We start from the raw sequence: 24,179 nt of genomic DNA on the forward strand, positions 1-24,179 counted from the left end.
TTAAAAAAAGCAAATATTCGTACTACAATTCAATTGATATAATTAAAAAAATTTCAAACAATGTAAAATTTATGTTTGTGCAGTGATATTTTCAGAAATTATCGTGGAAAAACAGCGAATTTCAGCTTAAAATATTATTTAAAATTTCCAAAAAATCGGTCCAAGGTGCACACATCCACCATTTTACATATGTGTCACATTTGATACATGTAGGTCAAATATTTGGCTTGTAGAGCACCAAAACACACACATTCAACTTTATTATTAGTATATAAATATATTTGTTCCACTTTTTTTATAATTAAATGTTTCGTTATTCGTTCGTTGAAGCAAGTTAGGTATGGGGTGGATTAAAAAATGATTCCGTTTTTATCCTTATAATGTATTAAAATAAAATAGTTAAATATAATAATACTAAAAAAATATGCAAGTGATACAATAAATGAGTTTTTTTTATTGGTTAGATAATGCAGACAAAGATATTTACATAAATACTACAGACAACAACTCTGTGCACGATGACTTGCAATTCTATTATTTGGTTAAATGTTACAAACTGTATTTTGGTTTATATATTATAATTATGCTAAATAAACTAGTAAATCTGTAGAAGTTCAGCTCTCAAGAATTGAATAAATTTGATGATAGTTAATAGATATTTTATAAAAACTTTTAATTTAATAAATTTAAATGATATTTTATAAACTTTCTATAGCAAACAACTTTTTTTTTATTATCTTTATTGAATATAGAATAAGAAATGAAATACTTTTTTTACTTAATATACAAATGAATCTAAATTTTTCAAGGCAGATTTTTTAAAAATTTCAAATGCAATTTAGTTTTTCCATTGGTATATTGTATCTAATTATTAAACAATATAGCATTGTAGTTTTATTAGAAACAAAGAATTTTTCAAAAGCATACAATATATTTCATCATTTGAAGAACTTATTGTGCTATTTAACTATAAGAGGCAGAAAAAAAACTTAACACAAATTAAAAAAAATATAATAAAAATAGTTATTTCCATTTTTTTATTAGTATTTATATAAAAATATGTTCTTTTCTATGAGAAGAAATATTATATTTCTATAATTTTATATTATTTATTTTATTGTTTTACAATAAAAAAATAATAAACACAAAATAAAGTTGGATGGACACTCTAGAAACAAAGTAAACAGAATGAAAGTAATTTGATTAAAACTTGTTTTTAAATATTTACATAACAGCTCATTTTTCTGAGGCAGTTAAGAAAATAATAAAATTTGTTTTCATTAGGTTTGCTTCGAAATCATTAAGGAAACCAAAATATGAATGATAAGCATAGATAATATACTCTCAATTAGCATTGGAACCATTGTGCCTGCATATTGTGCATTATATATGTAATTTTCATAATTGTGCTATAGGTATAGGAAAAATATTTATTCACTTAAAATATAGAAATGTTACAGTGTTAAAGAATATAGTAAAAATATTTACAGATTGGTTACAGAAGGCTACACTTAGCTGAATGCCTGCTAAAAATGTCTTTGGTAAGTGGTTAGTGATTAAAAAAAATAACTATAATTTGTTATTTATTTTACTGAATTATATAGGCAATTCTCCTAATTTATAAGACTAACAATGAAAAACATTTATACATGAATATTTGATCGAGTTAGTCCAACAAACATTGATATTGCATAATAGGAGATGCTTTGGATGTAGAATATTTTACTAAATAACTTTCAAAAATCAAATAATAAAAACAGCAAATTATTTAGCATGTAACTAAATTGAAATACTAATATGAAAAAAAAAAAAAAAAATTTGTCTATTGAATTGATATATTTGGCTCTAATTTACAATGTAAAATTTTAATGAAAGGAATTAACATTATCAAGAGGGTTTTGCAATGAATAGACACATATTAAATGCACAAACTACATATAAAATGCTAAGCAAAATGCGTAAACTTTATTAAGAATGAGAACAACGCATAATATAAAAAAAAAATATTACAACTGAAAAACATAGATACCATAATTACAATTTCAGGATCAATAAAGTAAAGAAAGCGACAAGAAGGAAAAATTTACCTAAGTATTTTAAACACTAGTATATCTTCTCGCAAATCATGTGATGTGTCGCATTTTATCGTTAAAAAACGTTCCAAGATTCAAATTGCCAATACTACAATTGATTTTGAATACTTAGTACATTCTAAAAGAGACACTATGAATCTATGTATGCAATATTTTACTTGGATTTTTTCTTTTTAAAAAGAATTTATCATTGCATAATTATTTTTAGAAACTATATAACTGCAACTGGGTAATGGAAAATAAATGTAAAACATATGAAGTTCCCAAATAATGTCTTAAATTGTGTTTTTATGATATGGGAACATGATACAGTTTTGGGAATGAAATTTTTATTTCAGAAAAAAATTGGCCAGCTATATCTTTAAATTGGGACTGCAGAAAATGCAAAATATCAGAAAACATTCTAAATTTATTCTGTTTGAGTTTATATTCTGAATTAACAACATTCTAATCATATTATAGAAAATACTTCTACAGAAAGATTATATCAGGAAGCATATTCTATTTAAAGTATACATATTTCAGATGCTTCAATTTGTCAATGCCTTTTGTGACTATCTATGGTTTAAAAAATCCAAATTTTAGTTTATATTACAAAATTGAAATGTTCTCATGTCATATTTTAAATTTAAAAATAGCAGTATACATTTTTTTTTTTCAGTTCATGGTAACATATTAAGACAAATAGAAATGTGAAATTTAGGAATTATAAAAAAATAGACATACACTGTTCTGGGAATGTAAAGGCAAATATAACCATTGGCAGAATATTTTCTTTTCTCGGACTATAAAGATATTATATCCATACAATCATATAATAGGCACATCTTTTTTACTTACTGCAGAAATAGTACATGTTAGATGTAAATAAAAAATATGTTTCCATATTATTCAGAAATTTTTCTGTAAAGGAATGTTATCATATTACAATTCAATTTTTTTCAAAATCAGTAAATTACCAGTTTTGAAGATGATGTATTAATGGAAACATTCGTCGGGTCAAAAGTACTTTTAAATGATTTCAAGATTCATTAATATCAGGAAATTCAGAACCCTATAAAAACAGAATTAGTAATAATAATAATAAAAACAGTAGAAAACCAGTAAAAGCCACCTGAAAATGAATTGTCTGAAATATTGCTTTTGGTAAAATAAATGGTATTTGTATTAAATATCCATTGAATAAGATGAAGGTCACTGAAAAATATGTTTTAAGCTAATATGTCAACACCTTGCTTGGAAAACGCATCCTTCCACTCCAGCGGAAAACTATTCAATTGAAGCGGGATAAGCGTTGAGCTACAACTCAACATTTAAAAGACAACGTTTATCCCTGCTGCCCCTCTCGGTCAACGTCCCTACCTGTCGAAAGTATGGTTTTGGATGGATTCGCCCATCCCATAGGGATAGACGTTGCGATTGAGACGCTAGTTCGAAGAGGTTGCATTAGACGAGGTCGATGCTGAGCAGGCACCTGCACAACCAAAACGGAGAAGAGTCCCGCCCTTCTTCGTTACTCCTAAAGCAGACTTTAAAGTCATGCTTAACATATGTAGATTAGAGGCCCCTTCTTTAAAGTCCAGCATGAGTAGTAAGTTTTTAAAATTAACAGTAGAAACAGATGAGGAGCACCGACGCCTCTCTAGACTTCTCGAAGCTCAGGGTGCTGAGTTTAAGACCTTCATGTTAAGAACTGACAGGCCCATAAAGGTCGTTATTCGAGGTCTTCCCTCCTGCACACCTATTGAGGAAATTAAAGAGGATTTAGAAAGAGAAGGCTTTACAGTTGTCAGTATTACTCAACTGTCAAAATTTCAAACTAAATCTCCGATGCCGTTGTTTTATGCGCAAATCGCAAACGGCCCTCTGTCAGAAACGGTGTACACTCTGACTGAAATGTTTGGCACCAAAATTTCAGTAGAGCGTTACAGAGGTAGAAAGGGGCCCTCTCAATGCTGGCGGTGTCAGGGATTTTTTCACAGTTCCGAAGCATGCAAGCTTCCTGTGAAATGTGTTAAATGTGCAGGACCTCATCGAGCTAAAGATTGTCCTTTAGCCTTTGAGGATAAACTAAAATGTGCTAACTGTGCAGGTGACCATGCGGCGAACTGGCGCCAGTGTCCACGATTCCCTAAATCAGGTGGACGAAATCCCGCCACCAGTAATTTCCTTAAAAACCACCCTACCAATCGATCCATCTGGGATCCCCCCAGGACGCATCGACCTCTAAAAAATTACAGAAAAGTCGAAGAAAAAGTGTCGTTCTCAAATATCTTAACAAACCAAGAAGATTTTCCCTCTTTAGATGTATCAGTGGAGCGAGAACCCGCTTCCCCAGTTGTCGTAGAGCCTATTCAAAAACAGTCGGTCCCAGCGGATGCAAATAAATCCAAAATTTTTACCGACATCTTTTCTGGCCTAGCTACAGTAATGAGAGAAGAATGGTGTGAACCACCTCTTCTACTCGAAGCCTTTAGAAAGGCATTACCAGCAATTCGTGCTGCATCCCACGGTGCTGATATGGCGTATTTTCTCTTCCAAGAGTACGTCAAACTTAGTTGCGGTCCCCAAAAATAAAATTCAATCGTTACAACTCAGTAAACTTGCATAATCTTAAGGTCTGCACTTGGAACGCAAATAGCTTGCGTAACAAGATCGCTGAAGTAAGAGACTTTGTTTTAGAGCAAAATCTTGATGTGTTTTTGGTACAAGAGACCCAACTCCCCCCCGGAGTGCACACCCCTAATCGCTAATTACCGGATTTATAAAACAAATAGATCCGGAGATAGTATTAATCGTCAGCGCATATACGGAGGCACCTGTATTTATGTGAAATCAATAATTGAACATCACGTCATCCCCACTCCCGTTTTAGAGAGGATGGACGCGACAATTATTGAGGTTAAGTTAGGAAATCTCCCCCCTCTCAAAATTGTGTCAGCATATGTACGATCTGGGAGTTCGTACAGATTCCCTCTGGAGGATTTGAAAAAACTTTTAAATTTAGGCCCTAACGTCATCATTGCGGGCGATATGAACGCAGGTCATATCGCTTGGAACAACTATAAATCAACTAGATATGGTATGCAGTTGTATAATTATCTTGCAACGCAGGACGGAATCAATATTTTGGCGCCCCACTCTCCAACCCACATTAATCAAGTTAGCTCTAATGATTCCGTCATAGATTTCGCAATATTAAAGCGAATTCCTTTCCACTCTCAAATTAGAGTGCTAAATTGTCTAGAATCAGATCATCTTCCAGTAGTTTTGACCTTTAATACTGGAACCTTTTCTCTAAATTCACCAGCACAATTCTCCACCAACTGGGAGAACTTTCGGCATATTTTAAATTCAAAACCCCTTCCTCCCTTCAAAATTGATAGCAATGATGACGCTGAATTTGCAGTTGGAAGTCTAGGAAAAATTCTCACGGAGGCGCTCGCAGAAGCCTCAAAACCAAAATTTAACAAACCTCCAGAAAAGCTTCCTTTCGAAATCCAAACCAAAATTAAACTGCGAAATTACCTGCGAAGAATTTGGCAACGTTCTCGCGATCCTCAAGTGAGAACGGAACTTTGCAGAATCCAGGATGAGATCAAAGGGTTAAAAGTAGGTCACTTCGAGCACCTGCGAGCGAGTCAATTAGAAGACCTTGACACACGCGGCCTCTGGCGCCGCTCCTCCTTCCTTAGAAAACCATTCTCCCCGATCCCCCCCCCCTAAGAGGGGGACGGGGGAACTCGCACTTGCTCCCATTGAGAAGGCGGAAACTTTGGCAGATAGCCTACAGGACCAGTTCGCCCCCCACGCGGACGCGTGGCTGGCGAACCCCCCACTGACTCAATTCGTCACAGATCAGCTGGAGAGCTTCTTATCGCAACAACACGTAAACGACCTTCACCCCGTTCGGCCCACGGAAATCATGGAATTCATGAATAACCTCAAGCCGAATAAATCGCCAGGATTGGATTTAATTACAAATCGCATGATTAAAAACCTCCCTTTTAGATTTATTTTATATTTAACTTTTTTAATAAATAAATTAATGGAACTTTGTTATTTCCCCGATTGCTGGAAAACAGCTGTGGTTGTCCCTATTCCAAAACCAAACTCTGATTTGACTTTACCTCAAAATTTCCGTCCCATCTCGCTACTTAGTAGCTTGAGCAAAGTGTACGAATCTGTGCTTCTCAAACGCCTGAATCAATTTCTCAGCGACAATAATATTTTAATTTCCGAGCAATTCGGATTTCGTAAAAATCTGTCGACGAATCACCAGCTAATTCGTGTTACAGAATTGATTCACAGTGGCTTTGTGAAGTCCCAAACCACAGGTGCACTTTTTCTGGACGTAGCCAAAGCCTTTGATAAAATTTGGCACGAAGGGCTTTTATTCAAGTGCATGCGACTTGGATTTTCGGCGCAATTTGTCAAAATTTTACGCTCGTACCTACTTTCTCGTAATTTTCGGGTACGAGTTAATGATGTAATTTCTTCCCCCAGACCAATCCGAAGCGGTTGTGCGCAAGGAAGTTTACTCTCTCCAACTCTTTTTAACATTTATGTTAACGATCTACCTAGAGCTAGCAATTGTCACTTAGCAATTTTTGCAGACGATACCGCCATTCTTACACAGCATAGAGATCCAAACATAGTCATAGCAAACATTCAACAGTACATGACCATTTTGCAGTGCTGGCTCATCGGCTGGAAAATAAAAGTCAACCCAAGTAAATGCGCGTGCCTCCTATTTACTAAAAAAGTGAATATGCCTGACCTAGCCCCAATCCAAATATTCGGCCAACCCGTCCCCTTTGTAAATGAATACAAATACTTAGGGTTAGTTTTAGACGCAAAATTAAGCTTTAATAGTCATATTAAAGCAGCCCTCTCCAAAGCTACCAAAATGAGTTGTAAACTCAACAGCTTAATTGCTCCATGGAGCCAGCTATCGATTAGGCTCAAGCTTCTGCTCTACAAAGCCATTTTAAGACCAATACTGATGTACGGCTCCCAAATATGGGGGGCGACATCAGCCACTAACATCAAGAGGTTGCAAGTTTTTCAAAACAGACAACTGAGGAAAATAGTTAACGCACCCTGGTACGTCAGAGGAAAAATAATACATAACGACCTCAAAATTGAACCTGTTTCGGAATTTATTAAAAGAACGTCAATTAAGTTCTTTGAAAAATTACCCCAGATTCGCAACGAGTTACTAAATCTACCTGCATACGATCCTGCTTTACCCAGCTCTAGGAAAAGACCTAGAGCTGCAATTGATAATATTTACATTAATTTCCCAGCCGTAAAAAAGCTGAGGACATCGTAACTCTGTTGCCAATTTGGTGGCTTAAAATTCTCAAAATTATTACTGTTTAGGCCCTAGATAGCTACGATGTGCTTGTAGGAACAGGTTGTGAGTAACGCAACTCATCATCGCAAGTTATTGTGGTTCACACGTAACTAAATATTATAAATAATTATTAATGTTTTGTATTTGTTTAATTGTTATAATTGTTCATGTTTGTTTTTGAAGTAATTGCATCAAAAATATTTTATATATTATTTTTGTGTTAAATGAAACTATTTTTCTGCTGTTGCATCTGGCAACGAGATTCATATTGTAAAAAATAAATAGAACGAGTGAGATGCTCGCCGTTGCTTGGATTTGATGTAGTTGTGTTTTTTTTTAATTTCTTTAAAATACTTTAAATCGTTGGTCGTAATATCCTAAAATAAGAAATGTTTATTTTATGTATCGAGCGTTTACAATCTGCACATTAAAACGCAGAGTCATACGCCGATAAAGTGGTGACCCGGAAACAGAACTGCAATGGCGACCAGCGAAAAACACGAACCGAAACTAAGTGCAACGGAAACTGCAGCTAATGGTGAAGTAGCCAAGGTTAGTATAAAAATACCTCCATTTTGGACAGAAAAGCCAGAAATTTGGTTTTACCAAGTGGAGGCGCAATTTTCCATTAGTGGTATTAAATCGGAGGAAACAAAATTTCATTATTTAATTGCGCAGATGGAACCAAGATTTGTTGAAAATTTATGGGATATAGTCACTGATGCTAATGAAAATAAATATACCGCTGCGAAGGAGAGATTGCTGAATACCTTTAAAGAAAGCGAAAATAGACGTATTCAGCGTCTCGTGTCAGAAATGGAGTTAGGCGATTTACGGCCAACTCAACTACTTCAAAAAATGCGTAGTTTGGCGACAGATGGGATTTCGGATAATGTGTTGAAAACCTTATTTCTTCAAAAAATGCCAGATTCCATCCGAAATATCCTAATCGTCAGCAATGAAGATATCCGGAAACTTGCCGAAATGGCTGACCGTATTGTAGAAATGCATCCGAATCGGGAAATATATGCTACATCTAGAGATGATATAGAGCAGGATAGTGAAATAAATAGTTTACGTTCGCAGATTGTTTCTTTAGAGCGTAAAATCAACCGCTTACAACTTGAACGCAGTCGTTCAAGGAGCAGAGCTGCTAATCAAAACAATCGGGGGCGCAGCGCGTCTCGTAAACGATTTAATCCTGCTGGTACTGTTTTTATCATTATAAATTTGGAGCAAAATGTCATCCCGATAAATGCAAGAAACCTTGCGAGTGGAAAAATGCAAATTCGGAAAACTAGCATCAGCAGCAGACTTAACGGCGAGTTCTGCTGCGGAAGTAAATCAAGATTGCCGTAAATACCGTTTATTTGTCTTTGACAAAACAACGGGTTTGCGTTTTCTTGTGGACAGTGGAGCTGATGTTAGCATTTTTCCCAATACCGCAAAACAAATTTCAACTAGTGATTATAAATTATATGCTGCAAATGGAACTGAAATTGAAACATATGGAACGAAAGTATTAACCCTTGATTTGGGATTACGTCGTGAATTCCAATGGCCTTTTGTCATAGCAAATATCAAACAGCCAATTTTAGGAGCAGATTTCCTAAATCGTTTCCATTTGTTAGTTGACGTTAAGAATAAAACATTAATTGATGGAATAACTAACCTCTCTACTGAAGGAAAAGTTGCACCTGCCTTAAACGTCAGTGTAAATACAATGTACAGTGCCTGTAAATATTCAGATTTATTGTATTTGTACCCATCTATTACAAAACCTAATTTTTTTTATTTCTGATGTAAAGCATACTATAAAACACCACATAGAAACTAGGGGACCACCAGTGTACTCTAAGGCAAGACGATTAGATCCGAAGAAATTAGAAACTGCCAAACAGGAATTTAAGTTTATGCTGGACAATAATATTATTCGTCCATCTAAATCAGAGTGGTCCAGTCCACTGCATATGGTCTCGAAGAAAGATCGATCTTTCCGCCCATGCGGGGACTACAGAAGGTTGAATGACCAAACACTTCCAGACAGATATCCAATTCCTAGACTCGAAGATTTTCAGCACATTTTACCAAACAAAGTCATATTTTCTAAAATTGACCTTTTTAAGGCCTATTTTCATATTCCTGTTGCAGAGGAGGACAAGAAAAAAACAGCTATTATTACTCCGTTTGGACTTTACGAATTTAACAGAATGAGTTTTGGTTTGCGGAATGCTCCGGCAACATTCCAAAGATTTATTCACGAAGTATTTCGAAATTTAGATTTTGTGTTCCCTTATTTAGATGATGTATTGATTGCCTCTTCTAGTGCAGAAGAACATCGCTCACATCTCAAAATTGTTTTTCAACGCTTAAATGATTACGGCCTTCGCATAAATGTCAGCAAATCAGTTTTCGGAGTTGATTCACTAGAATTTTTGGGCTATAAAATTTCGGCTAAAGGATCAAGGCCCCTGCCTGAAAAAGTAAAGGCCATATTGGAGTATCCATTGCCAAATACCCTCCAAAAATTGCGTACATTTTTGGGTATGCTAAACTTCTATCGTCCATACATAAAAAATGCTGCGGAAACTCAAGCCCCTCTTCATGAATTTTTAAAAGGTGCCAAAAAGAAAGATCAGAGAAAAGTGCCTTGGAGTGAGGCAACTGTAAAATTATTTGAAAAATGCAAAATGGATATAGCAGAAGTTGCAATGTTGACATATCCAAATTCCGATTATCCTCTGTCTCTTCACACAGACGCATCGGATTTGGCTATAGGAGCAGTTTTGCAACAACACGAACCTGATGGGTTGAAACCTATCGCATTTTTTTCAAAAAAGTTAAATGAGGCACAAACCAATTATTCAACGTACGATCGTGAACTTTTGGCTATTTATTTGTCCGTAAAACATTTTAAGCATTATTTGGAAGGTAGAGATTTCCAAATCTTCACTGATCATAAACCTTTAGTTTTTGCTTTTAAGCAAAAGAACGACAAAGCGTCGCCAAGACAGTTGAGACATTTACAGTATATTTCTCAATTTACCACAAATATATGTCATGTAAAGGGTCAGGAAAATATTATCGCAGATACATTATCGAGAATTGCTAATGTTAACCTGCCAACTATAGACTATGATCAAATTGCTGACGCCCAAACTGATGATGACGAACTGAAACAACTGCGACTTTACAGTAAATCCTTGAAATTTAAGCAGTGTCAACTTCCATCCGGAAAATCTTTATGGTGCGACACATCTACATCAAAGGTTAGACCTTTTATTCCAAAGTCTTTCCGTATGAGGATGTTTCAACAAATCCATTGTTTAGCTCACCCCGGAATTCGTACAACAGTTAAAGAAATGTCATCACGATTCATTTGGTCTTCACTGAAACAGGAAGTTCGCAACTGGACACGAGAATGTCTACATTGCCAAAAAAATAAAATTTCGCGGCATACAAAGTCCGAATTTGGAACTTTTAAACCGCCTGATGATCGTTTTAGTGTAATTCATATTGATTTGATTGGGCCGTATTCTCCATCGGATGGATACATCTATTGTTTGACATGCATCGATAGACACACATCTTGGATGGAAGTGGTTCCTTTACGGCAGATCACTGCTGAAGTTGTTGCACAAGCTTTTTACGAATGCTGGATAACACGATTTGGAGTACCTTCTCTCGTGGTTACGGATCGAGGAACTCAGTTTACTTCAGAATTATTCAGAAAATTAGCAATCATTTGTGGTGTAAAATTACGGCATACGACGTCTTATCATCCCCAAAGCAATGGAAAGATAGAACGCCTACATCGCACGCTAAAAGCAGCCATTAGATGCCACAACTGTATTCGATGGACTGAGTCGTTGCCTACGGTTCTCATGGGTTTACGAGCTTCTCTTCGAGACGATTGTAGTTTTACAATAGCCGAAATGGTATTTGGTAAATCTATCAAATTACCTGGTGAGTTTTTTGAAGATTCGAAAACTGTGTCCATTACAGATTCTTTTGTTGATAATCTGCGAAAACAGATGCAGTTAGTAAAACCAAGAATACCCAAGCAAAAATGCAAACAACACATTTTTGTTCCACAAGATTTAAATACAGCTACTCACGTATTTCTTAGGATTGATCGCGTAAAAAAACCCTTAGAACCGCCATATGAAGGTCCATTTTTAGTATTACAACGAACGCAAAAATTTTTCACGTTATTAATCAAAGGTGAACATGTAAATATTTCTATTGATCGAATTAAACCAGCTTATAAGTTAACACATTTTGACACTTCTGATGCTTCATTGCCATCAACTGTTAACAGTCCTGCATCTTGTGAACCCAAAAGAAGTGGCTCAACTGAAAGGATGCAACATAAGAATGCATTAAGTGATTCAATAAAGGACGAGAAACTGCCTGCTTTAACCACACAAACACGTTGTGGAAGGAAAATAAAACGACCTGTGCGTTTTACAGACGATGCATAAAATGTTGTTCTAGTGCATTCTATTCATATTAAATTTAAATGTCATTTTCAATTTTTTTCTAATTAACGTAACTTCGTTACTGGCAAGGGAGTGATGTAGGAACAGGTTGTGAGTAACGCAACTCATCATCGCAAGTTATTGTGGTTCACACGTAACTAAATATTATAAATAATTATTAATGTTTTGTATTTGTTTAATTGTTATAATTGTTCATGTTTGTTTTTGAAGTAATTGCATCAAAAATATTTTATATATTATTTTTGTGTTAAATGAAACTATTTTTCTGCTGTTGCATCTGGCAACGAGATTCATATTGTAAAAAATAAATAGAACGAGTGAGATGCTCGCCGTTGCTTGGATTTGATGTAGTTGTGTTTTTTTTTTAATTTCTTTAAAATACTTTAAATCGTTGGTCGTAATATCCTAAAATAAGAAATGTTTATTTTATGTATCGAGCGTTTACAATCTGCACATTAAAACGCAGAGTCATACGCCGATATGCTACACGCGTGAAAATTTTCTGTAATTTTTATTCAGCCCAGTTATGATCAGTCCCCCATAGAAAAAAGGCACGTGCAACGTAAATCCATTAAAATTATCTATTTACCCCATAAATAATCTTTTTATTATTTTAATTAATTAAATGAGATCAAATATTGAAAAATATGTATAAATTAAATTAATTACCAAATTTCATGACGTTAGAGCTTTACTGCGCTCGTCTAAACTAGTTCAATTAAATTTAACTTTCCCTAAACTAACAAATTAAAGTATCTATTCCAAATTATGATGTGGAGGTGCTCGTGACCACTTTGTCACGTCGCGGAACTCCGAAACATCACGACGTTGCCGTTGCTGCTTGTCGTAACCTTGATGCTTAGTCGTAAAATTAACGTTCGTGAATACCAATGATCATTGGTTGATGATTTGTCGTTGATCATGGGTTGAACGATCCGATGTTTAGCAACCGGTTTGGTGAATACGGCCGTAAGGGAGACGCCTTCGGTTAGTTTTTTTGCTTAATTCTCTCATTTTACTTCAGTCATAATAGCATTTTTTATTTTTTGCTTTAGCTTGAATTGGCTAGGTAGAAAGTAAAAAAAAGTATTGATCATTGGTAATATATATATATATAAATATATATATTAGTTATTCATTTTTATTTTTCATAAAACCCAATTATTGTTCTGAAGCAAGTTGTTTAATCCCACATATTTACAACGTATTGAAACATACGTAAAATTGTGTAGTAAAACTTTTATCTGCTATATCCGTAACTGTTAAGTAATTGTTATTTATGAAGCGCCTATATGCTAACGTTGATTGTATGCTCATATGACGTCACTAGAAGCTCACTAAGCATTACCATCCTTTAAATAAACAAAAACAAAATTCCTAGAACCCACTCATTGTGCTATAATATATTTTAAAACAAATATAAAAATGTGAAGAAAAAAATTAAATACATAGAGAGTTAGTTTGTTTGTCAAAAAGGCAGTAAACTGCCAAGATAAGTAAAACTTAGTATTTAACGCACGTGATTTAGACAGCCAATAAACATTAAGATCCGTGCTTGTGGTACAGACGCTTATTGTTATTTATTCTGCACGTGTAGTCACTCTGTGAAAGCATTTGTAGTAGCGCTCTTGAACTTCAGCGCAAGAAGATTGCGTTGTGAAACATTACTCCAGCGGGAAATTCAACTGGTTGAAAGGTATTTTTAACTCTGCGCTCTTTGGATGAGTCTTTTGAGCTCTGTTATTTTGTTCTGCTCAAATGCTATGTTTCTTTGAATCGTTCATATGTGGCACTTTTTTTATTTGCTACTTTAAATTGTTACATTTTAAGCAAAAGAAGCGTTTTTATAAAAATGGTAGTTAAAAATATTTGAAAGTAAAAATAAAAATTTTGTATTAAATGAATTATTTAATCCAATCACTTCTCTGGAAGGATTTTTTTAAAAAAAATTTCTTATTTGCAAAATTTAATGAAATGTTTTTTGTAGTATATATCAAAAATATTCTTTTTCTGTTCTTATTATTATGTACGTTTGAGAAGATTAATATTTTTGTAACGATTAATAAAATACTTCATTCTAATTTCTGATAACCAAAAGAATTTTTAAAAAAAGGTATATATTTTCTTCATTTAGAAATGGAGCATTAATAGAAGGAAAGGGGGGAAAAATGAAAATTTGTAATATTTAGATGAATTATGGATTAAGGAATATTAACTAAAAAATGTTTGCAATGATTTAAAAAAATGATTTATCAACTAAAATATATAGTCAAGACTTTTATTTCTATGTATCCTTGTGTACTATCAGTAATTTCGGAAGTCCTTTTTGAAAATTAACTTTGATTTAAATTTTTTTTACTATCCATGTATTTTTATAAAGAATTTTGAAAATTACCTCTCTTTTTCTCTTATAATTGAAACTTAATAATTTCAGCTGTTAATCTATAGTTTTCCTTGATTGTACATTTACTAATCTTAAATATTTTTTTAGTAGATGCTGTAGTAGTTGTGCCATGCTGTTGCTCCCGGAAGGTAAAAGAATAAATCTTGTATGACCATATTCTAATGAAAATAGTTATTTAAAATTGTTAAATTTTACTTTTATAATATGAAAAAAATATCTTTTAAATTTTAATGAATATTTTATAAGGAAGGGGAAAAAATGAAATATCTGATTATGAGTGTAATAAGTTATTAAGATAAATTGCAATGGGTATTTAGTTATAAAGACTTAGAAATATAATTTCTTTATAGATAGGCATAAATTTTAATAGCATGCTTTCTGCACTGTTTTTGACCAGTATTTTTATATATGACTTAAATATATTTTTCATTACATATATTTTGAAAAAGCATTATGTTAATTTTAAAAAAACTCCTAAATTTAGATATTTTTTTTTTTTGATATAAGATAGGTTTTTAATGTTAGTGATAATAAATGGTTAATATGATCATTAATATGGTTAAATATGATCATTTTCAACACTTATAAAAAAGAAGTTATAAGATTAAAAAAAAAAAGAAATTATATATTTTACTTAAACTATAAAATTATTCAAATCATTAAAAATAACATATATGTCTGTCTACAGTTGTGATATATGAATACTATTTGCATAGAATTAATTATAGACAGTTTACTAATCTTATTTTTGCACTTTGTTAAGTAGCATTCACACTTATGAATCAAATAATTTAGGAACTGCTTGCATAAAAATATTCATAGATGGGTTCTTTTAGTTGACATGGATTATTCACAATCAAAATTCTTTTATTATTATTATTTCAGTGAACACAAAGGGATTTGTACATCAAGCATGAATGTGTTTGTCTGTGAACCTCTAATGAATAATTGTAAGATCAAATATATAAACAAAGACATATTTTATATTTTGCCTTTTGATTTTTCTCCCATGATTGTTTACTTATTATACAAATACTACTTCATTAATACAAATCTCGTATATTTTCGTATGAATTTCATCTATTATTATTAAGGATAATTTATAACAATATTAATTTTATGTAATTTATCAAACTAATAGTATAACTGGTAACCAATTTGTTTTTCAAAACAATGGTGAATTTCATAGGAAATTAAAATATATGCAAAAAATAATTATTTTCTGCTAACTACCTTTATTAATCAGCTGGTTTGCCTGAAATATTGTTTATACTCTTTTTAATTAATTTTTTAAAATTTTATTTATTTTTCATGATTCCTTTAAGAAAGTATTTTTAAGCACCAAATTTTGATGGACATCAAAACTGTTTCTGTTCTTTTTAATAGCTTTATCTTTTTTGTTCATTGTGTATACAAACCATCATAATTGAATAAAAAAACCATAACATCATTATACTATTAAAATGTAAGTTTCAAAAGAATTCATCTTGTAATCTCGCAGTATTTGTTGATGCAATTTCTTATTGCTCATGCAAGATGATAAATAAAGTTTTTCTAAGTCCTTTAAATTAAAAAAAGTATCTTGTATAGCCAAAGAAGTAACATGTATCTATAATAAATTGACTATGCTGAATTTATTGAAATAAATTACAGCATCCTTAGCAGCAACTAATGAAGCTCCAAAATAAAGGAGATTGGGCGAAAAGTCCATACTATGCCATAATAAAAATAAATGTTTCATGGAACTGTCTGTAAAGTTGGTGATTTTTGTGATTAAAATTATGATTTTTCTGCAACTTGCAAAAGTGTTTGTTGTAAAATTGGAAAATATATCCCCAGATCCCCCCTTAATTTTGTATTTTATTATTATTTTTATTTGTTTTCTTTGTTTCTAAAATTTCTCTTTGCAATATCTTAATTCAGTAAAGCTCTATGATAATACCAGAGATTACATTCTTCAGTTTCTCAAGCCATGAAAAGATCATAATTTTAATTGCAAATATCTCTGCCAAATTTACAGGTAGCTCCATGAAACTTAGGAATATTTAAAACAATACTTTGATACAGATTTAACAACAATTATTATTATATTATTGTTGTAGCATGGATTCTTTCTGCAATCCTTTTTAGTTTTTGTAACTTCCTTATTTCACCATTAAGAGTGCTATAACTTGCTTCAACAAATTTAATACTATAGGTACACTATAGATGTCTGACTATATTAGACATAATTTTGAATTTGAAGGGCTTAAAAAGACTTTATTGATCACAATACATAAACTACACTAATATTTAACTGATACCTTCTTCCTTAGTAATGGTGAAAATTATAATGATTATCTATTATTAAATGAACGATGAAAATGGCTTGACCTTCAATTCAATAATGAAATCTATTGTCAATGATAAGACTATATGAAAAATTTCCAAATAAAAATAGTGTGTCAATAGATTCAATTAAAAAGACATTTTTTATTTTGCATTTTAAATGTAAAAATTAATATTGTGTAGTATTTTTTAAAAAGAAATATCACAGAAAAATCTTGAAATCTCACCTAATTTTTAATTAAAATTCTTCCTCAACGTACAAAAAAAAAAAAAAAAAAACTTTGAGCTTCACATTTTGAACCTCTATAGTATATTTGTGTTAAATCTGGTAGTTCTAGGTGAAACTAATTGAAAGCCAAAACACATGCACATAGATGCACACATATTCACCTTCATTATTAGTTCATTACTTTCAAACTACCTGTTTTGAAATAAGTTAAATGCATGTCTAACTGCAAAGGAAAAAGAAAGCTGTAAAATATTATATATTGGGCATATTGAATAAAGGAATAATATAATACTTAAAGTTAAATAATTTTATTTTAAATTTTCTAGAAAGTTCAAGATATTCAAATAAAAGAAAAAAAGTTGAAAATTCTATATTGCAAAGAATAAATCCCCTCCCACCAATTCTTCAAAATTTTAAAAAGAAGCACCGGTTGAAGTTGATATTTAAAAAAAATGAGCTAATAATTTAATTAATTTTTTTATAATACTTAGTACAGATAATTATCTTGGTAACGATTTTTTAAAAACTTGCTTTGTTATTAAAATAAAAGATGTAAAAAGATAAATAAAGATGTTAAAGATTAAATAAAAGATGTTAAAATGTAATAATTTTCTAAATTACACCTTTGCATTTGCTTTGTCATACATTCTTTATCTGAATTAGAAACAGAAAACACATTTTAAGCATTCCATGAACTCTCTTCCTTTGGTGAGAAACAGGGATGATTTAATACTCAAAATGTATTTGCCTCATTCCCATAGTCAACTGTGAAAATAATTTCCTCAAAAGCTCTCAAATATATATAATATATATCATTTATGATTGTTAGTTAATGTAAGCTAATTGGATGTTTTTTAATTTTTTTTTACTTTCTATTGTTTATTCTAAGAAATATGATTATTAATAACAATTCTTTACTGTGACTTTTCAATTCATAGTTCACTTTTTATTACATGGTTTAAAAAGTTATTTAATGAAATTTATATTTTATTTCTTAAAAATGGTAAACAATGCTTAAGTGACACCACCTATCTCAATTTTTAAAATTTTGTGAAAGAGAACATTTTTTATAATGAGTATCAAATATTGATGATTAATTTCCTTATCAGGCATGGACATCCTGTCTTATGTTCTTCTAGAAGGATAAAAAATTGGAATTATTCTATAATAGCTTTAGAAAATTCATTCCCCCCCATCTATTATAAAATTTGGTAAATTCAAATAATTACTGATAAATGATAAAATTTAGTTAAATAAAATTGCTATTTAACTACATTTGTATGATTTAATGTTATTTTAGAATAATTATAGAACTAGGGGAGTGACTACATAAACTACAGAATGCAATGGCCATATGGAGCATTTTATTTAATAAACAGAAATATGGCTGATCTTATATTTCGGTTCATTAAAGAGAAGAAAAAATTAAATTTATATAAAGTTGTAGCAGTTTTTTGCTACAACTTCTTATAATTGTACTTGAACAACTTTGATATTTTTTTTTTTTTTGTCACAGTATAGAAAATACATGAGATTCTCTTAATGTAATGGAAAATATGAATATTTTTATTACTTGAACAAAATTTGGTCATATAGCTTTTTAAAGGAATCAGCATGCAATTCCATTTGTTAACTTCAAGATGAAATAGAAAATTTATTCAAATGGCTCTTCTATTATTCTAGAAATATCTTGTTTCACAAAATGATACAAGAAAAAAAGTCAGGACAATGAATTTTTTTTTTTTATTTCCTTCTGCTATTTTTCTGCCACAAATAAAAATTAATTTTACAAGATAGATAAAAATACCATTAGTAATTAAATAGTTATTATTTATTCTTTGGATCTCTTTTTATGATAAGATAATAAATTTTCTACATTTAATTTACTATTATTATTATTTGTTGCGAGTGACTCTTAATTCAGACCAGGGCTTTTCAAATTTTTTTTTTCTGTTGTGACCATATTTTATCCAGCAAATTTTTTTATTGCCCCAGAAAGAGTACTTTTTTTTTTTTTTTTTTCATATTACATGCAAAAAATTTGATTGATTGATAATTGCATTTTGAGTGTGAATTTTGAACCAAAATTTATTAAGACATTTTTTCTTAATTCAATTTTCTAAGCTTTGCTTTTGAATTTTTTTATATTTTTATTCTTCAATTACTAATGTTGTGTCATTTGTAAAAGTTTTTTTGGTTTAAGTTAAACAAATTTGAATTCTCATAATCTAAATTTTTAAATGGAAGTATTTATTAAATTTTAAAGGAATGTATTTTCATAGGAATTAAATTGGTTTCTTATAAATAATGTTAGGTTATTAATAATGATTATGATAAATGAAAAACAGAAATTGATTCCTAAGATATTTATTTGTAAATCAATATTTTTAATTTGGAAAAAAATGTGTTATCAAACTCATTTACTATTTATTCCATGTTATAAAGATAGTTTAGATTATTGCATATGCATTTTCTTAGACTTGTCATTAAAACTGTTCAACAGTAATCTGCTAATTCTATCCTGATATCTTTATTTTTTTCAATGTCCCCATAAAAACATTTATTGTGCTTACTGCTATCTTGGCCATGGTTTTCAAGAAAGAGTACCAGAAGTCTTCTTGCAATCTAATTTTAGATGTATAGTGCAACCGAGTTTCATGTATCTGTCACAAATGTTTTATAATTCTTTGACTCTATATTTCCTAAATAATCTATTGGCCTATGATGAAAAGCTTCTTCTTCATTTTATTGTAGCTCACTATAAAAAGGCACTTAAAATAGTTCTCAAATCTATGAACCAATGGAAACTTTTAATTTAGCTTTGCTGATTGCAAGGGATATAATATAAATACTTGATGATAACTTATTGATTCCTACTCATAGCTTTAACAAATTTTTTTATTATGCTACCACTATCACTTTTAAACCATATCAAAAATACCAGATATACTGCCTTGTGATCTTTTGGATGTGTCTATGAATAATTACAATTGTATAATGTCATGTTCTATTTTGGGTGTCATCATTAAGCATTAATGTTAAAAGATTTGACCAAAAGTTAAGGTGGGTTTATATTCAGGAATTTATAATATTCCAGTAAGTCACGCATGTACAAAAAGAAGATTGTGCATGCGACAATAGTTTGGACAATAGCAAGTTCTTGTCTTGACAAGACAAGTACTTGCTACTGTACAGTATCTGCACATGCATATATATATATATATATATATATATATATATATATATATATATATATATATATATTTCATACATAATCAACATATGAAACAAATAATTTAATATATTTTTTATACTTAACATTATTTTAATTTTTAATTTATACTAAATATTTCAAGGAAAGTAGGCAAACCCATAGCCCCCATTTCCTCTAAACAAGAGCCAATTACCATCCCTCCCTCTTCTTTTGTCCAGTGCCTCAAAATTAGTAAGAAATTGTTGTTTTCATGTTTGAAAAAAATTATGTTTTGGGCCAGTTGATTAACTACTTCAATAATCCGTGTATCAAAACATTTAATTTATGATCAACTAAGCAAAATTTTGTATAACAAAAGTAATGCTTTTTTCATTTAAAGTTCTACTTGCATATTGATAATTTGTCCTGTTAAAATTTCACATTCAATTACCAAATAACTCTTGTAAGAAATTCATTTTAAAAGTTGCATTTTGATTCAGCAGAAATGGAATCAGGTAATATATACTAAATGCTTGATTACTGTAAAAAATGTTTTTCATCTTATTCCTGCTATTATTTCACGTAACTAAGGGTTTGTTTAAAAATTCAAACTATATTGTTTTAGAAATTAATAAAAACTTGTAGTAGATGGTATTATAGCAAATTTGCGATTTTTATTATGTTTAACCTTTTGCAAAAATTGCTCTTATTTATTTTCTTAAATTTTGTTGATTCTTTTTTCCTCTTACTTTAATATCTACTGATACTCTAATCTCATCATGGCATTCATAAATATTCAATAATGAAAGAAAGTGCTTTCTTATTTCTTTCCCTTGGAAGGTAATTGGGATCTCATTCCATAAATAAGTTCAAGGAAGTGTTTCTTGGAGGAATATAACTGCCTTATGCTTCCCGCCCCCCCTATTTAGATATAGTCTGCATGTTTGTACAGCAGGGTAGTGAATTTAATAAATCAGAGGTGTTCTTGTTACTTTTTCTCTCTGGATGGAAGTGGAGTTTAGTTTCTTGTTTTAGTATTGTGGAATTTTCTTTAATTTTGGAAAGTAGAAAATTTGAAAAAGTAATTTATTGATAAAAGGCTCAGTCACACTACTCTGAAAGTGAATTCGTATGTATGAAGCATTTCCAAAATAATAATAATGCTGACATTCATATTTAATTTTCATCTTTAAAACTGATTAAAAATATATTTTTATATAACATTTTTTTAAAAATAATTTTTGATTTTTATGATTCCAAAATATTCTTGTTTTGTGACTTAAAATTTTAGCTCTATTATAGATTTATTATATGGTATAAAACATATCACACATATACACAAATATTTTATAGAAATACTGACTAATATATTTTATACTTAAGTTAAAATGTGGATTTTAATTCATCAAAATTTTCTGTGGGTGTTCAAAAGTTCTATGGATTTTAATTCCATTGCTTTAATCTATATCTACTTAAACTATATATATATGTTTGCTCTTGTATTTTAGTTTATGACAATTTTATTTAATTTTTTTCAAGATTTGTTAAATTTTAACTTTTATTTTTATGCTGCTATTTTATCTAAATTTATAATGCACTATAAATGCTTTGTTTTCTTTGATTTTTTTTTTCAAAAATAAATAATTTTTTCCTATTTATTTTCATTATTTTTAGTGTGAAATCATATATTCATCCAAAAAATTGAAGGCCTATGAAAGCAGTTCATCCTATTGTGCATGCATTGCAAATCTAGAAATATCCTAAAAGCCTCGGTAATCTTCATAATTGTCTAATTATATTTTTAGATCAACTGAAGGGAATCTCTTTTCTGCCTTTTGGTTATGTATAGTTGAGTTTTTGGCTCAGAGTGTAGTTAGCCAAAGAAGTCGTAGTGTTAGAATTTTGTTACTCCTTGATACAAAATTAACTAATTTATAGAATTGTATTATTTTTTTATTTGAGTAGTAATGATAATGAATTTTCTTTATGTGCCATCTCTTGCACATATGTCTCTTGTGAAGGTAGCTGTTGCTGTTTATAATGTTTCCAAAATTACTGATTTGGAAGGAGACTCTCGACTTCCATTGTCCCTGATTCAAAATGAAAAGCTGGAAGCAACTTTTAAAGATTATGTAATCAAAACTCGGCTTCCAGAACGACTACAGAAAAAAGTGATTTCTTTAATCAGGACCATAAACGTAGAAACCGAGAAATGGAAATGGCGCCATTTTAAAATTCTAGATTGGAATGTGGATGTACGTAAATTTCTTGTTTGGAAATTGGAGGGAACTATCGATCGGTATAGAACTGCTGTGAGATTAATAAAAAATGATATTTTATCCATTAGTAAAAAATTTCTATTGGCATGTTGCTATTGTTTAAGCGAGTATGCTGAATCATTATGGGTAAGCATGTCTGAATTGCAAAGAAAACAAGTTTTAGATGAAGATGAACCTTATCCTTCTGTCGTGAAATATTACATTGATAAATTCCAGGGAGAAAATATAGAGCTACGTGTAGAATACTGCCGTACAGTTGCAGCTTTGAACTATTTTTTGGCGCAGTCTACTTCTGAACAGCGCATATTATCTTTATTAATTGCTGTTCGACCAAATTCACGGGACAATCATATTTTGCGATTTTGCCTCTCGCAAATGAAAGGTGATGAGCTGGCAAAGGTGTTTGAACATTATCCTTTAGACGTGCTTTCTTGCTTCATAGAATGGCCATTGCTACCATTCTTCTTAGATATTGCGAATCAATTGTGGACTTATCTTCCTGCGTATCATTTCTTCTTATTCTTGGAGTTCTTAATGAGCGAAAGAATCGTACCAGGCTGGAAAGATTTTGATTATGAAGGACTTCTTGTACAGTTTTGGCTTCAGAGTCCTTCCAGTTTCAAGGAGTATGTTAAACAAGATAGGACCTTTGATATCAACTTATTAACAAGCATTTTAAGTAGAAATCGAGTTCAATTGACCTAAAGTGCAGATTTGTGGAATGGATTCAGCTTTTCAGGTTGTTTAATCTTTGTGCAACTTAGTATAGCTGATAAATATTATGTAATTTACAATTAAATTATTTTTTAAAAATCATCTCATTGTATTTATTTAATATTGTTTTTCTTTTTTATTTCACAAGAATTCCATCTTGCACATATTTTTGTTTATTGAAATAATTTAATTTTCTCACAGAAATCGAAAAATTGTCATTTTTATTTGGTTATATTCATATGAGTACATATTTCAGCATTGTCTTGGCGATTTAAATTATGAAAAGCGGTTCTAAAGTTTTTTGCAAATATTTTTGTCAAAATTTTATAATAAAATATTTGACTGCATAAATAATAAAACTAGCGCTTCGCGCTTCCAACGCACAGATCCTCGGACTGGGCAAGGTCGACTCAGCCTTTCATCCCTTCAGTAGATCGATAAACTGGGGACCAAGCATGCTTGGGAATTAAACACTGGAAGTTCCGTGTTAGGCTGACCACCTAAGATGCCTTGAACCCTAGGGCCCTCGGTCAAGAAAGCAGATATGGGCACTGTAGGCCTTGGCCCAGATGGGCTATCGTGCCACTGAGTTCAATTTATAAATAATAAACAAAGTAAAGATTGTTAATGTTAAAATACAAAGCTTGCTCGTTTCGTTTCAAGAGAAACTATATAGTAGTAAAAGTGTAATTTAACATTATGATGAATTTTTAATAATTTATAATGTTTTTAAAAGTATCAATTACGAAAAAAATATATGACATTGTTATTGCCTTAAGGTGTAGAGTCGGCCCTTGGAGAAAGGGAGTGAACTGACTCATTGGCTTTTTTGTTTAAATGAAAGGTTGGTTTAATAATATGAGATGAAAAGTTTAGAGGAGCGTTATTGGTATTAAAAAAGTATTGGCCTAAATTCGCAGAGCGGGAAAAAATCTTTTCTAAAAGTGTCGTTCTACAATTTTTTTTCCATTTATTTATTTTTATTAACATCTAGATAAAAATGGTTTATATTTTGTCTATTAAGCCTGATCCCGTTTAGAAGTAATGGCTTTGTTCAATGACGGCCTTAGGAGCGGGG

The 24,179-nt window shown here is 31.0% G+C and overlaps 1 protein-coding gene across 2 annotated transcripts; it reads left to right on the forward strand.

Annotated features, from left to right (window-relative positions):
• The first annotated feature begins 13,544 nt into the window (after positions 1-13,544).
• Positions 13,545-23,100, forward strand: LOC129972526 (uncharacterized). 2 transcript variants are annotated; one of them, XM_056086690.1, is made up of 3 exons: positions 13,545-13,650; positions 14,446-14,486; positions 21,783-23,100. In XM_056086690.1, exon 3 carries the CDS (start codon positions 22,076-22,078, stop codon positions 23,090-23,092), a length of 1,017 nt encoding a protein of 338 aa, XP_055942665.1. In that variant the 5' UTR covers positions 13,545-13,650; positions 14,446-14,486; positions 21,783-22,075; the 3' UTR covers positions 23,093-23,100. The 2 variants fall into 2 exon arrangements, with proteins under 2 accessions (XP_055942665.1, XP_055942666.1); XM_056086691.1 differs by having other exon boundaries at positions 13,611-13,650; positions 14,449-14,486.
• The last annotated feature ends 1,079 nt before the right edge of the window (positions 23,101-24,179 follow it).

Source organism: Argiope bruennichi, chromosome 6, assembly GCF_947563725.1.
Source record: "Argiope bruennichi chromosome 6, qqArgBrue1.1, whole genome shotgun sequence".
Taxonomy (NCBI): Eukaryota; Metazoa; Arthropoda; class Arachnida; order Araneae; family Araneidae; genus Argiope; species Argiope bruennichi.

Excerpts from the sequence above, each read along its gene's own strand:
- LOC129972526 (XM_056086690.1), top strand. The coding sequence starts at position 22,076 with ATGATAATGAATTTTCTTTATGTGCCATCTCTTGCACATATGTCTCTT.